Raw genomic sequence first — 17,022 nt, 5'->3', positions numbered from 1 at the left:
TTAAGACAATTGTTAGTCGTAAAGGCAAGATAGAGAGCTGTGTAGTTTCAAGGCAAAGTCTTAACCTGTCATGCACACCACAGCGTTCGTACTCCATTTTCCCACCACAAAACTGGTGTTGAACAAGCATTTAAAGGGTTAATGCACCAATTACCTCATATAACTGAATGCAGATGGCATCAATGAAGGAAACTTGCATGCTGGGAATCTTGTCTCGTTTTTCCCGATTCATTTGGTCCTAAAATTGAACGTTGATTAGAAAGTAGTTGAAGCACAAATAACTTCAGTCCACGTGTACAGTTCAAAGAAGACCGTGACTCACCGGTATCAATAGCATCCTTTTTTTTTCAAAATCATTTCTAACATGAAAAGATTTCATGTGAGCATGCAGCTGTGATTGATAGCTATGAAGCTCAATTATCGCATTCCATAGTCAACTAAACTTGTTAAGTTCTGGCCTTCAGCCCAGAGAAGTCTGTGCGATACGGACCAAAACTGATATCCCTCGTAACATACGATATATATCATATTTTAAAAAAGCGTGCAACGTGTTTAGTTGTAACTCAACACCAAATTACATTTAATTATAGTTAGTTACTTTATTTATTACTAATATAATGAAGTACTAGAGAAATATATTTCTTTAAAACTTGACATATATAAGTTTAGGAATGCAGTCTGTTTCCAAGTGACATGTGACGTCAGTGAGGGTTTCAACTGAACTGTGTTTGTTAGCTTAAGTATAAAATTTAAAGTTGCCATATGTAGGAATTCCATGTCAAGTCATCATTAAACAGCCCTGATATGACAAAAGGCATTAATAAACCGTGTTCTGTTCCAATACCTCCATAACTGATAACAGTAGTTCAGCCGGGATATGCTCATTTCAAAATTAGATTTACAGCCCCGAAATATTATTGCTTTCATTTCGATGCCCCGCCCTCCACCATTTGACCAATTAAAAAGTCTGTTAGTGTGTCACATTCAGGTTGCAAGTTACACACCACCATATTCATCTACCTACTGCCACAGGTAAAGTTACTAAACATGTCAGACCTAAGTCAATTTTAAAAGGCCTCGTTACCATTCTAAACGTATTCATGACAAAGCCAGGAAGAAAACGAGGATTTGTATCGGGAGATGCCTTTTGAAAGATGGAGACAATTGAAGGCGGAGAAGATCTTTCCTCCTTGACAGGTGAGTCAGGCGTTTAAAGTTAAAGTACCAATGATTGTCACAAACACACTAGGTGTGGCGAAATTACTCTCTGCATTTGACCCTTTGATCATGTTGCATAATTACTAGAGATGTCCGATAATGGCTTTTTTGCCGATATTCCGATTTTGTCCAACCCTTAATATATACAGTCGTGTAATCAACACATTATGCCTAATTTTGTTGTGATGCCCCGCTGAATGCGTTAAACAATGTAACAAGGTTTTCCAAAATAAATCAACTCCATCCATCCCATCAGTTTTCTACCGCTTATTCCCTCTTGGGGTCGCGGGGGGCACTGGCGCCTATCTCAGCTACAATCGGGCGGAAGGCGGGGTACACCCTGGACAACTCGCCACCTCATCAACTCACGTTATGAAAAAAAATGCCAACATGGCACTGCCATATTATTGAAGTCACAAAGTGCATTTTTTTTTTTTAACATGCCTCAAATCAGCAGCTTGGAATTTGGGACACGCTCTCCCTGAGAGAACACAAGGAAGTTGAGGTTTGCGGGGTGGAGGGGTTAAAGTTAGTGCTGCAAGGGGGTCTGGGTATTTGTTCTGTTGTGTTTATGTTGTGTCACGGTGCGGATGTTCTACCAAAATGTGTTTTGGCATTCTTGTTTGGTGTGGGTTCACAGTGTGGGGCATATATGTAACCGTGTTAAAGTTCTTTATACAGCCACCCTCAGTGTGGCCTGTATGGTTGTGTTTGTGAAAGCCGTTGATCTTATGTGATTCGGCCGGCACGCAAAGGCAGCGCCTTTAAGGTTTATTGATACTCTGACAAACACATTTTGGGAGAACATCCGCACCGTAACACAACAGAACAAATACCCAGAACCCCTTGCAGCACTAACTTTAACACCCCCGCCTACCTCAACCTCCTCATGCTCTCTCATGGCGAGCATGTCCCAATTTCCGAGCTGCTGTTTTGAGGCATGTTAACAAAAAAAATGCACTTTGTGACTTCAATAATAAATATGGTAGTGCCATGTTGGCATTTTTTTTCCATAACTTGAGTTGATTTATTTTGGAAAACCTTGTTACATTGTTTAATGCATCCAGCGGTGCATCACAACAAAATGAGGCATAATAATGTGTTAATTCCACGACTGTATATATCGGTATTGGTTGATATCGGAATCGGTAATTAAGAGTTGGACAATATCGGATATCGGCAAAAAAGCCATTATCGGACATCTCTAGTCCTTACCTTTTTGGTATTAACGGTAGACCCAAGAGTTAAATATATGTCGTCACATTTCCTGGTCAGAATGTGGCTTCATTAATAATTTAGCTGGATGTTTATGTATCGTTCACGCACTCATAAGTACGGTGATACTACAAGTATTACACTTTAAGAAACACTGGCATAAAATAACACATTTTATGAGGAAAAAATGTACGTTTGAGAGAACTGTTGAATGTTGAAAAATGCCCTGCTGTTAACAAATAAAAGGAGAAATTTGTATCATTGTCATTTTAGATTAGAGTCGGCCGCCGATATTTGCCCCAAAATTTCTTATCGGCAAGGCATGGGAAAATGCCGATCCAGATCCAGTTTTAAAAAAAAATCCGGTCAGTGTTTTTCAACGCACCGATTTAAATAATACATTCCACTCTTCTGCTGCTCCCTACGCACCGTTCCGCATTTTCCAGCACACCTTCAACACATCTACTATTGATGGGATCAACAGTTCTTTTGACTGTACTGAACCACTAGAATCAGTTCCTTAAATTGATTCGTTCAAAAAATGTGTTCACTGCAGCAGCAGTTCTGTGTGCAGGTCGTCGAATCATGACTCAGTCAGTAACTGTTTCCCCAGCGGCAGATCTCGGTATGTGTCAGTTCGCGAACGACACAAGCCCTCAGCACCCAATGAACGACACGCACAGTGACTGAACGAGAGCCTCAATGTGACGTTTTCCTCCGCGACACAGTTAGTTCTCTTTGTCAGTAGGTTCGCGAATCGCGAGTCCTGATTCTGAGTGAGTGAGTGAGTGCAGCGCGAACGTGATTCACGTCCTCAGAGACAACCAGTCAGTACTTGTAGGTTCGTGAAGCGAGCCTGAATCACTCAGCTACAGTTCTGTGGGGCAGAGGGCGACAGACGTGAATCGCTCTCTGCCCTGACAGACTCCCCTTGACGTTCGCAAACAGACATTGCAGCTGTAGTAGACATTCCGTTACTTTTAAAAACACTGTGTGTGCGTTTCCGGCCTGTCCAATAAACAAAGTGTGACTAACTGTCATGGTTGTAAAATATGTTTTCTTGCACTGAAATGAAAATAAGAAATAAATAAAAAGTGGGAAATAAAAAAAATAGTAATAGCCTACTAAAATGTTTGCAATCAACAGTTAAATAAATAGGCGTCGTTTGTTTAGTGCAAAAACAAATATTAAATTAGGAAACCCTTAACAAATGCCAACATAAAAACTAATTGTTCTGTAACAAAAAAAATGTAAACTTAAATATGCAAACAAAAAGAAAATAAATACCTTCAAAATACAACAAATAAATTAAGAGCCAGAAATGCTAACATAAAAACTAAATGTTCTGTAGCCTAGGTTTAAAAATATAACAAAGAAAATATAAACTTAAATGTGCAAACAAAAAGAAAATAAATAGGCTACATTAAATAAAACAAAACAAATATTAAACCAAGTGCCAGAAAGGCCAACATTAAAACAAAAAATTCTGTAGCTAACATTTAAAAATATAAAAATGGAAATATCAACTTAAATATGCAATAAAAAAGAAAATAAATAGCTTGTTTTCATGTGGCTTGAGTCAACATTAGCCGTTAGCTTGGAGAATGAATGGAGAACGGATGAAACATATCCCCGCGACGGGAGGAGAATCACTCGCAGCATTGGGGCAAGCAGCGCAGGGAGCGAGAGCGTTGTCGTTCACTGAGTGATTCATGTCGTTAATCCGCGGTGAACGAACCGTTCGCTCAGTCCCTCCCCCCGTCCCCCTGATGAGTAGCTGGCTGCGTCATTCGCCGACGTCGAGGGTTCAGTGAGTCACAGAAAGCGCCAGTTCCACTCATACCGGCATGGTCGCGGCAGAGCTCAACTGAACTGAGAAAGGAACGAATCAGTTCATGAAGTGATTCGGTTCAGTACGTTCACTCAAAAGATTTGTTCATTCAAACAAATCGTTTGCGAACGACACAACACTAACATCAACAGGTCCGTGTTCTAACCGTTAAAAAAGATGAAGAGGTGGAGTGCAAAACATGCCACAATAAAGTCAAGCGAGCAGGAGCAGGCTGACACCTGAGCATCTTTAAGTGCTCGTCTTTGTTAGAAAAAATCTTCCCATTATGCTTGGACTTCAATTGTTTGCCGCCCCTGACTGGGGCAAATAATTGAAAGGAGTGTGTAGATAGTTTTTTTTTTTAAGTTTACAGTTGTTCAAGAGCAAGTATTGATGTTGAGGTATAGACATTTTTATATCCCACTCAGGTTGTTTGTGTGTTTGGCTTTTTTAAATAATGTTTACAGCATTATTTGCACTCAATACTGTTCACTTTTTTACTGTTTAATGATCCCATTTATGTTTGTCATGTATAATTTTGTCTATTTTGTGTTTATCCTTGAACACCAACTATTGTGTATTATTCAAACTCACCTAATTCAGCTGGCTAGTTTTTATCAAGAGTACTAAAATCTTTTTCAACATGAATCTGACAACTAAGTAGGCTAAATAACTTTACACTTTAATACATGCTCGGATAGGCCGGTATCGGATCAGAAGTGCAAAAACCTGGATCGGGACATCCCTATTTTAGACATTGAATTTGTAAGTCAACAAGAAAAAGTCATTGTGTTTTTTAATTAACAAATGTGTAACTTTACAGTATGAAAATGTTTTTAATTATCTTCGAAGACTAAAGTTCAAGAGAACATTTTTTTTTTTTTTTTTAGAAAGTACTTACAATGGGCTCAATGTTCAGCTCTTGTCTCTCTTTATCGCCTTGTTCAAAGAACTCGGTCGCCACAAGCTCCGCGATCTGCATGAGATGGAAAAAAGTAGCCGTTATTCTAAAGTTAGGCCTGAAGTCTTTGGACAATAGAAGTGGACATGAAAGTTAAAGTACCAATGGTTGTCACACACACGGTAGGTGTGGCAAAATGATTCTCTGCATTTGACCCATCACCCTTGATCACCCCCTGGGAAGTGAGGGGAGTAGTGAGCAGCAGCGCGCCTGGGAATCATTTTTGGTGATTCAACCCCCAATTCCAACCCTTAATGCGGAGTGCCAAGCAAGGAGATAATGGGTCCCATTTTTATAGTCTTTGGTATGACTCAGCTGGGGTTTGAACTCACGGCCTACCAATCTCAGGGTGGACACTCTAACCACTAGGCCACTGAGCAGGTGAAGTGACCTCTAACAAGATATTGTAGTTCAGGAAAAAGTTGGTCTTTTGACGGAAACATTTTGAGAACCGTACAGGACGGGGGTCCGTAACCCACGGCTCTTTAGTGGCTCCCTGGAGGATTTTTAAAAAAGGATCGAAAATGGAAAAAGATGAAAACATTTTTTTTTGTTTAAGGACAAACATGACAGAAACCTTGCCAAATATCGGAAAGCCCACTGTTTAATATGTTTGTGTGTATGCTTCACTGATGAGAGCATTTGGTGAACATCGTTTATTCCTCATTTCGGCGGTTCTTGAACTCACCAATTTGTTTTTTTGTTGACAAATCTTCCACCCCTTCTTTGTCTCGTTTTGTCCACCAAATGTTTTATACTGTGCGTGAATGCCCAAAGGTGCGCTTTGTTGATGTTATTGACTTTTTGGAGTGATACATGTGAAATCTTCCACTCCTTTGTCTCATTTTGTCCACCAAATGTTTTATACTGTGCGTGAATGCCCAAAGGTGCGCTTTGTTAAAGTTAAGTTAAAGTAACAATGATTGTCACACACACACTAAGTGTGGCAAAATTATTCTCTGCATTTGACCCATCACCCCTTGATCACCCCTTTGGAGGTGAGGGGAGCAGTGGGCAGCAGAGGTGCCGTGCCTGGTAATCATTTTTGGTGATTTAACCCCCAATTCCAACCCTTAATGCTGAGTGCCAAGCAGGGAGGTAATGGGTCCCATTTTTATAGTCTTTGGTATGACTCAGCCGGGGTTTGAACTCACGACCTACCGATCTCAGGGCAGACACTCTACCCACTAGGCCACTTTGTTGATGTTATTGACTTTTTGGAGTGATACATGTGAAATCTTCCACTCCTTTGTCTCGTTTTGTCCACCAAATGTTTTATACTGTGCCTTAATGCCCAAAGGTGCGCTTTGTTGATAATATTGACTTGTTGGAGTGCTACATGTGAAATCTTCCACTCCTCCTTGGTCGCGTTTTGTCCACCAAATGTTTTATACTGTGCGTCAATGCACAAAAGTGAGCTTTGTTGATGTTATTGACTTGTGTGGAGTCCTAATCAGGCATATTTGGTCAGTGCATGACTGCGAGCTAATCAATGCTAACACGCTATTTAGGCTATCTTTATATTTGAGATCATTTATTTTCCTTTACTTATGTCTTCTGTGTATATAATTTATATTTGCATATTTCATGGCACATTATCTATATGTAATATTGGCTGCATTTCAGATAGTTGTTTGTGTGCCATGTTGTTCCAGACCATAGCAGACGTTACCTAGCTTGCCAAAGATTGTAATAAATTTATTGGACAACATATTTGTCCACCAAATGTTTTATACTGTGCGTGAATGCCAGTCATATCCAGGGGTTATCTCACCTTCTGAGTAGCCCCTGATTTACTAATTGTTTCTAATGTTGTTAAAATATGTAGAATAAATATTAAATGTCAACAAAGATTTGCTTCAGCCTGCAACACAGTCATTTTGATAGTAGGCTATTATAGACACTTACATGTTAATCGACCAGAGAATTGAGACCCGACATGGACCACTCTTCCATGCACAACTGTGTAGCTGACCTGACTGAGTCTGGAAGAAGATCCCTTCATGACTATCTGCCGGTTTCCCGATGGACTGGACTCCCACATGATCTATGAATTCAATCACTATACACACACCACATCCATTGCAGCCGATCACCTTGGAAGTGGGGTCGCTACATACGCAATCCCTTCAAGGTTTCTGTTTTTTTTTCCCCATCTGGGGAAAGACCCTGCCCCAAGTGGAGGAGTTCGAGTACTTCGGAGTCTTGTTCACAAGTGAGGGAAGAGTGGATTGTGAGATCGGTGCGGCGTCTTTGGTAATGCGGTCGCTGTATCGATCCGTTGCGGTGAAGAAGGAGCTGAGCCGGAAGGCAAAGCTCTCAATTTACCGGTCTATCTACTTTCCCGTCCTCGCTGTATCGATCCGTTGCGGTGAAGAAGGAGCTGAGCCGGAAGGCAAAGCTCTCAATTTACCGGTCTATCTACGTTCCCGTCCTCACCTATGTTCATAAGCTTCGGGTTATGACCGAAAGTACAAGGCTTTCCCTTAGAGGTAGGGTAAGAAGCTCTACCATCCGGGCGGAGCTCAAAATAAAGCCGCTGCTCCTCCACTGTCAGTTTCAAACACTGATGACATCTATTAAACAGACCAGAAGCAAGGAATCATACAGAGACAGAGTTCAATTTGGCTCAATGAGGTGACATGTGTTTTGGGCTGTATTCTAGTTACAGATCCAAACTACGTTCTGAACGTCCAGCCCGCGGGGGGGGGGGGGGGGTGAAAAGCTCTGCCATCCGGGAGGAACTCAAAGTAAAGCCGCTGCTCCTCCACATGGAAAGGAGCCAGATGAGGTGGTTCGGGCATCTGGTCAGGATGCCACCCGGAGGTGTTTAGGACACGTCCGACCAGTAGGAGGCCACGGGGAAGACCCAGGACACGTTGGGAAGACTATGTCTCCCGGCTGGCCTGGGGACGCCTCGGGATCCCCCGGGAGGAACTGGACAAAGTGGCTAGGGAGAGGGAAGCCTGGGCTTCCCCACTTAGGCTGCTTCCCCCGCTACCTGACCTTGGCTAAGCGGAAGAAGATGGATGGATGGATAACCTGAACCCTTGTGAGGTCTTAAAGCCCTTCCGGACACTCGTGATTGAGGGCTTCATACACACATTTTGATTGATGATGATGGGAAGGGATAAGTTTATGTAAAATTATCTATCCATCCATGTATTTTCTGCCGCTTGTCCCTTTTTATTTTACATACATTTATATATACATTAAAAAATCTCCTGACGATTGAGGGAACCCCTCATGAAACAGTTTTGTAGAGATGAAGTAGTCTTGGGATTTTTCCCCACACATACATATTGCGCTCTACCACGGTATCGAGCACTATTCTCTGGATAATCCAATCAATATATATATATATATATACATATAGAGAGAGAGAGAGAGTGTTTTAGTTAGAATTTTAAAAAAAACGCTGTGTCTTCCAAAAGTCCTTGTAGGGAGAAAGTGGTGTGAGGCAAGTGAGGACAAGGCCTCAGCTGTTGCTTGTTGTGTTGATGATGTTTAATGAGGAGAGCTGTGACATGATGGGTCAGCAGAGTGAGAGCAATATTGTTTTCCACTCAGCTTGCACTTCAGCAAGCTAACGAAGACCACCGGGGGACATCACATTACACAATGGACGTGCCAATGCTATTCAAGGCTGTCATGTCTTCTGGCTTTCACTGTGTAAAGTGCTTTGAGTCACTAGAGAAAAGCGCTATATAAATATAATTCACTTAATAACACAACGGTTATTTGGGCTTACAGCAAGGTGTGGGGTCTTTTCAGATACCAGCCATCTATTTGTTGCGCTTTAGGTTGCAAATGTGGGTTACAAGCCAGCTTCAGCTACTTCCCCACCGCAAATGTAGTCTGTTTTTTAAATACATTTTTAATCGTTTAAGAATCGTGATCCATCAGATTTTTTTTTTCCAACACCCCAATTAGACCGACAAAAGTTATTTTTCCAATCACGGCTGGTAAGAAAGTGAGCATGAATACAGTGCTGAGAATAAGTGGATGACAGTCATTGAAATGAAGGGAGAAATCATTGAAATACATGACCTACGCAATACGAGCATATATATATATATATGTATATGTATATATATATATATATATATACATACATATATATATATATATATATATACATACATATATATATATAAATATACACACATAGATATATCTGTGTGTGTGTATATATATATGTATGTATATGTGTATATATACAAATACATACATATATATGTATGTATATATATGTGTGTGTATATATATATGTGTATATATATGTATGTTTATATATATGTATGTATATATGTGTGTGTGTGTATATATATATGTATGTATATATATGTATATCTATATATATATATATGTGTGTGTATATATATATATGTGTATATATATGTTTATATATATGTATGTATATATATGTGTGTGTGTATATATATATGTTTATATATATGTATGTATATATGTGTGTGTGTGTGTATATATATATATGTATATATCTACTGTATATGTATGTATATCTATATATATGTATATATGTGTGAGTATATATATGTATAGTCACGATCATAAGTTTACACACACTTGTAAAGAACATAATGTCATGGCTGTCTTGAGTTTTCAATAATCTCTACCACTCTTATATTTTTGTGGTAGTTTCTGGCAACCTTTGATGCTTGTGGATGGCTACCAAAAGTGCCTTATTGCAGTGAAACTTGCCAAGGGACATGTAAGCAAATATTAACATTGCTGTATGTATACTTTTGACCCAGCAGATTTGCTCACATTTTCAGTAGACCCATAAAAGAACCAAACTTCATGAATGTCTTTTGTGACTAACAAGTGTGCTCCAATCACTCCATTACAAAAAGATAAGAGTTGTAGAAATTATTGGAAAATCAAGACAGCCATGACATTATGTTCTCTACAAGTGTATGTAAACTTTTGATCACGGCTGTATATGTATGTATAGCCATCCATCAATTTTCTACCGCTTGTCCCTTTTGGGGTCGTGGATGGTGCTGAATTCGGGCAGGGTACACCCTGGACAAGTCCTATCCATCTAACTAACCATTCATCTATCTATCTAGCTAGCTAGCTAGCTATCGGTGGGTATGTATGCTAGCATGCATTTGTGTATATGTATTTATATATAAATAAAGTGTGTGTGTATATATATTTATATGTATACATATCCATCCATCCATCCATCATCTTCCGCTTATCCGAGGTCGGGTCGCGGGGGCAACAGCCTAAGCAGGGAAACCCAGACTTCCCTCTCCCCAGCCACTTCGTCTAGCTCTTCCCGGGGGATCCCGAGGCGTTCCCAGGCCAGCCGGGAGACATAGTCTTCCCAACGTGTCCTGGGTCTTCCCCGTGGCCTCCTACCAGTTGGACGTGCCCTAAACACCTCCCTAGGGAGGCGTTCGGGTGGCATCCTGACCAGATGCCCGAACCACCTCATCTGGCTCCTGTCGATGTGGAAGAGCAGCGGCTTTACTTTGAGTTCCTCCCGGATGGCAGAGCTTCTCACCCTATCTCTAAGGGAGAGCCCCGCCACACGGCGGAGGAAACTCATTTCGGCCGCTTGTACCCGTGATCTTATCCTTTCGGTCATGACCCAAAGCTCATGACCATAGGTGAGGATGGGAACGTAGATCGACCGGTAAATTGAGAGCTTTGCCTTCCGGCTCAGCTCCTTCTTCACCACAACGGATCGGTACAACGTCCGCATTACTGAAGACGCCGCACCGATCCGCCTGTCGATCTCACGATCCACTCTTCCCTCACTCGTGAACAAGACTCCTAGGTACTTGAACTCCTCCACTTGGGGCAGGGTCTCCTCCCCAACCCGGAGATGGCACTCCACCCTTTTCCGGGCGAGAACCATGGACTCGGACTTGGAGGTGCTGATTCTCATTCCGGTCGCTTCACACTCGGCTGCGAACCGATCCAGCGAGAGCTGAAGATCCCGGTCAGATGAAGCCATCAGGACCACATCATCTGCAAAAAGCAGAGACCTAATCCTGCGGTTACCAAACCGGAACCCCTCAACGCCTTGACTGCGCCTAGAAATTCTGTCCATAAAAGTTATGAACAGAATCGGTGACAAAGGACAGCCTTGGCGGAGTCCAACCCTCACTGGAAATGTGTTCGACTTACTGCCGGCAATGCGAACCAAGCTCTGGCACTGATCGTACAGGGAACGGACCGCCACAATAAGACAGTCCGATACCCCATACTCTCTGAGCACTCCCCACAGGAGTTCCCGAGGGACACGGTCGAATGCCTTCTCCAAGTCCACAAAGCACATATAGACTGGTTGGGCAAACTCCCATGCACCCTCAAGAACCCTGCCGAGAGTATAGAGCTGGTCCACAGTTCCGCGACCAGGACGAAAACCACACTGTTCCTCCTGAATCCGAGGTTCGACTATCCGACGTAGCCTCCTCTCCAGTACACCTGAATAAACCTTACCGGGAAGGCTGAGGAGTGTGATCCCACGATAGTTGGAACACACCCTCCGGTCCCCCTTCTTAAAGAGAGGAACCACCACCCCGGTCTGCCAATCCAGAGGTACCGCCCCCGATGTCCACGCGATGCTGCAAAGTCTTGTCAACCAAGACAGCCCCACAGCATCCAGAGCCTTAAGGAACTCCGGGCGGATCTCATCCACCCCTGGGGCCTTGCCACCGAGGAGCTTTTTAACTACCTCAGCGACCTCAGCCCCAGAAATAGGAGAGTCCACCACAGATTCCCCAGCACTGCTTCCTCATAGGAAGACGTGTTGGTGGGATTGAGGAGGTCTTCGAAGTATTCCTTCCACCTATCCACAACATCCGCAGTCGAGGTCAGCAGAACACCATCCGCACCATACACGGTGTTGATAGTGCACTGCTTCCCCTTCCTGAGGCGGCGGACGGTGGTCCAGAATCGCTTCGAAGCCGTCCGGAAGTCGTTTTCCATGGCTTCCCCGAACTCTTCCCATGTCCGAGTTTTTGCCTCCGCGACCGCTGAAGCTGCACACCGCTTGGCCTGTCGGTACCTGTCCACTGCCTCCGGAGCCCTATGAGCCAAAAGGACCCGATAGGACTCCTTCTTCAGCTTGACGGCATCCCTCACCGCTGGTGTCCACCAAGGGGTTTTAGGATTGCCGCCCCGACAGGCACCAACTACCTTGCGGCCACAGCTCCGATCTGCCGCCTCGACAATAGAGGTGCGGAACATGGTCCACTCGGACTCAATGTCCAGCACCTCCCTCGTGACATGTTCAAAGTTCTTCCGGAGGTGGGAATTGAAACTTTGTCTGACAGGAGACTCTGCCAGACGTTCCCAGCAGACCCTCACAATGCGTTTGGGCCTCCCAGGTCTGTCCGGCATCCTCCCCCACCATCGCAGCCAACTCACCACCAGGTGGTGATCGGTAGAAAGCTCCGCCCCTCTCTTCACCCGAGTGTCCAAAACATGGAATACATATATAGGTACAAATACATACATACACATACATAAATAGTGTATATATATATATATATATATATATATATATATATATATATATATATATATATATATATATATATATATATATATATATATATATATATATATATATATATATATGTGTGTACAAATACATATATACATGTATGACGAGTCGTATCTATATGTATATATGTGTATAGGGTTAGATGTATGTATATAGGTGTATAGATATATAAATACATGTATGTTTAATGTGCATATATGTATATATATATGTATATGTAATGTGTACGTCTGTCTATATACATATGTGTGTATACACACAGTATATGTGCACCCTGGACAAGTTGTATATATAAAAACAAAGCAGAAGGCTAATCCCCACAGAACACCACTTTCCTCCATCCCGAAGACGGATTTAGATGGAAAATGCGAGACTACTGGTCTGGGTAAGGAGTCTGTTAAATTAGAACAAGTTTTTTCTGCTTTGAGTGTTTCAGAGTTGGACATGTGTTTTACTGAGGTGGCTAACTATGATGCGTGCAGTTTATCAAAGCAACAAACAAACAATCGGAAAATCCCCGTTACTGAGGTGGCTAACCATGATGCGTGCAGTTTATCAAAGCAACAATCAAACAATCGGAAAATTCCTGTCGTATCAATTCCTAGATATGGTCGTAACTATACTAAATGCACTGGGCATAATAAACACAACATTATTAATATTGCTACTACGGATAATTTGATCAAAAACTCCCTAAAACAGCCCACTACCTATAATATAGGTTTTTTAAACATAAGATCATTGTCTCCTAAAACGTTGTTAGTTAATGATATTATCAGACAACAATCTTAACGTCATCGGTCTCAGCGAAACCTGGCTTAAACCAAACGACTTTTTTGCGCTAAATGAGGCATGTCCTCCTAACTTTACACATGCGCATATTGCCCGTCCGCTCAAAAGGGGTGGGGGGGTCGCACTAATATACAACGAAAACTTTAACCTTAGTCCTAACATAAATAATAAATATAAATCGTTTGAGGTGCTTACTATGAGGTCTGTCACACCGGTGCCTCTACACCTGGCTGTTATCTACCGCCCCCCAGGGCCCTATTCGGACTTTATTAATGAATTCTCAGAGTTCGTTGCTGATCTAGTGACACACGCCGATAATATAATCATAATGGGGGACTTTAATATCCATATGAATACCCCATCGGACCCACCGTGCGTAGCGCTCCAGACTGTAATTGATAGCTGTGGTCTCACACAAATAATAAATGAACCCACGCATCGCAACGGTAATACGATAGACCTAGTGCTTGTCAGGGGCATCACCGTTTCCAAAGTTACGATACTCCCGTATACTAAAGTATTGTCCGATCATTACCTTATAAAATTTGAGGTTCAGACGCATGTTCGTCAAACTAATAATAATAATACCTGCTATAGCAGCCGCAACATTAATACAGCCACAACGACAACTCTTGCTGACCTACTGCCCTCGGTAATGGCACCATTCCCAAAGTATGTGGGCTCTATTGATAACCTCACTAACAACTTTAACGACGCCCTGCGCGAAACCATTGATAACATAGCACCGCTAAAGTTAAAAAAGGCTCCAAAAAAGCGCACCCCGTGGTTTACAGAAGAAACTAGAGCTCAGAAATTATTATGTAGAAAGCTGGAACGCAAATGGCGCACGACTAAACTTGAGGTGCACCATCAAGCATGGAGTGATGGTTTAATAACTTATAAACGCATGCTTACCTTAGCTAAAGCTAAATATTACTCAAATCTCATCCACCGTAATAAAAACAATCCTAAATTTTTGTTTAGTACGGTAGCATCGCTAACCCAACAAGGGACTCCTTCCAGTAGCTCAACCCACTCAGCTGATGACTTTATGCAATTCTTTAGTAAGAAAATTGAAGTCATTAGAAAGGAGATTAAAGACAATGCGTCCCAGCTACAACGGGGTTCTATTAACACTGACACAATGGTATATACGGCGGATACTGCCCTCCAAAATAGTTTCTCCCGTTTTGAGGAAATAACATTAGAGGAATTGTTACAACGTGTAAATGGAATAAAACAGACAACATGTTGACTTGACCCTCTTCCTGGGAAACTGATCAAGGAGCTCTTTGAATTATTAGGTCCATCAGTGCTAAATATTATAAACTTATCACTCTCCTCTGGCACTGTTCCCCTAACATTCAAAAAAGCGGTTATTCATCCTCTTCTTAAAAGACCTAACCTCGATCCTGACCTCATGGTAAATTACCGACCGGTGTCTCACCTTCCCTTTATTTCAAAAACCCTTGAAAAAATTGTTGCGGAGCAGTTAAATGAACACTTAGCGTCTAACAATCTATGTGAAACCTTTCAATCCGGTTTCAGGGCAAATCACTCCACGGAGACAGCCCTCGCAAAAATGACTAATGATCTATTGCTAACGATGGATTCTGATGCGTCATCTATGTTGCTGCTCCTCGATCTTAGCGCTGCTTTCGATACCGTCGATCATAATATTTTATTAGAACGTATCAAAACACGAATTGGTATGTCAGACTTAGCCCTGTCTTGGTTTAACTCTTATCTTACTGATAGGATGCAGTGTGTCTCCCATAACAATGTGACCTCGGACTACGTTAAGGTAACGTGTGGAGTTCCCCAGGGTTCGGTCCTTGGCCCTGCACTCTTCAGCATCTACATGCTGCCACTAGGTGACATCATACGCAAATACGGTATTAGCTTTCACTGTTATGCTGATGACACCCAACTCTACATGCCCCTAAAGCTGACCAACACGCCGGATTGTAGTCAGCTGGAGGCGTGTCTTAATGAAATTAAACAATGGATGTCCGCTAACTTTTTGCAACTCAACGCCAAAAAAACGGAAATGCTGATTATCGGTCCTGCTAGACACCGAACTCTATTTAATAATACAACTCTAACATTTGACAACCAAACAATTAAACAAGGCGACACGGTAAAGAATCTGGGTATTATCTTCGACCCAACTCTCTCCTTTGAGGCACACATTAAAAGCGTTACTAAAACGGCCTTCTTTCATCTCCGTAACATCGCTAAAATTCGCTCCATTCTGTCCACTAAAGACGCTGAGATCATTATCCATGCGTTTGTTACGTCTCGCCTCGACTACTGTAACGTATTATTTTCGGGTCTCCCCATGTCTAGCATTAAAAGATTACAGTTGGTACAAAATGCGGCTGCTAGACTTTTGACAAGAACAAGAAAGTTTGATCACATTACGCCTGTACTGGCTCACCTGCACTGGCTTCCAGTGCACTTAAGATGTGACTTTAAGGTTTTACTACTTACGTATAAAATACTACACGGTCTAGGTCCATCTTATCTTGCCGATTGTATTGTACCATATGTCCCGGCAAGAAATCTGCGTTCAAAGGACTCCGGCTTATTAGTGATTCCCAAAGCCCAAAAAAAGTCTGCGGGCTATAGAGCATTTTCCGTTCGGGCTCCAGTACTCTGGAATACCCTCCCGGTAACAGTTCGCGATGCCACCTCAGTAGAAGCATTTAAGTCTCACCTTAAAACTCATTTGTATACTCTAGCCTTTAAATAGACTCCCTTTTTAGACCAGTTGATCTGCCGTTTCTTTTCTTTTTCTTCTATGTCCCACTCTCCCGTGTGGAGGGGGTCCGGTCCGATCCGGTGGCCATGTACTGCTCGCCTGTGTATCGGCTGGGGACATCTCTGCGCTGCTGGTCCGCCTACGCTTGGGATGGTTTCCTGCTGGCTCCGCTGTGAACGGGACTCTCGCTGCTGTGTTGGATCCATTATGGATTGAACTTTCACAGTATCATGTTAGATCCGCTCGACATCCATTGCTTTCCTCCTCGCTAAGGTTCTCATAGTCATCATTGTCACTGACGTCCCACTGGGTCATTATTGTCACCAATGTCCCACTGGGTGTGAGTTTTCCTTGCCCTTATGTGGGCCTACCGAGGATGTCGTGGTGGTTTGTGCAGCCCTTTGAGACACTAGTGATTTAGGGCTATATAAGTAAACATTGATTGATTGATTGATTGATATCTATATGTGTGTGTGTGTATATGTATATATATATATATATATATATATATATATATAAAGTATATATATATATGTGTCTGTGTACATATATGTGTATATTTACATACAGTATATATATATAAATATATACCTATACACACATCTATATATATACACACATATGTATATAAATATATATATATATATATATATATATATATATATATACTGTGTATATATATATATATA

The 17,022-nt window shown here is 42.0% G+C and overlaps 1 protein-coding gene across 1 annotated transcript in view; it reads right to left on the bottom strand.

The window, feature by feature from the left end:
* pde5ab (phosphodiesterase 5A, cGMP-specific, b) overlaps positions 1-17,022 on the bottom strand; it is a 126,943-nt gene that overhangs the window by 6,403 nt on the left and 103,518 nt on the right. The window contains exons 20-21 of the mRNA XM_061913926.1: positions 5,166-5,240; positions 155-238 (exon numbers count right to left, since the gene is read on the bottom strand). Of these exons, the coding sequence (XP_061769910.1) occupies positions 155-238; positions 5,166-5,240 (159 nt within the window). The remainder of the gene's footprint in view (positions 1-154; positions 239-5,165; positions 5,241-17,022) is intronic.

Source organism: Nerophis ophidion, linkage group LG10, assembly GCF_033978795.1.
Source record: "Nerophis ophidion isolate RoL-2023_Sa linkage group LG10, RoL_Noph_v1.0, whole genome shotgun sequence".
Lineage (NCBI taxonomy): Eukaryota > Metazoa > Chordata > Actinopteri > Syngnathiformes > Syngnathidae > Nerophis > Nerophis ophidion.
Note: the sequence above shows the minus strand (reverse complement) of the source record. Positions and strands in the feature narration are given on the sequence as shown.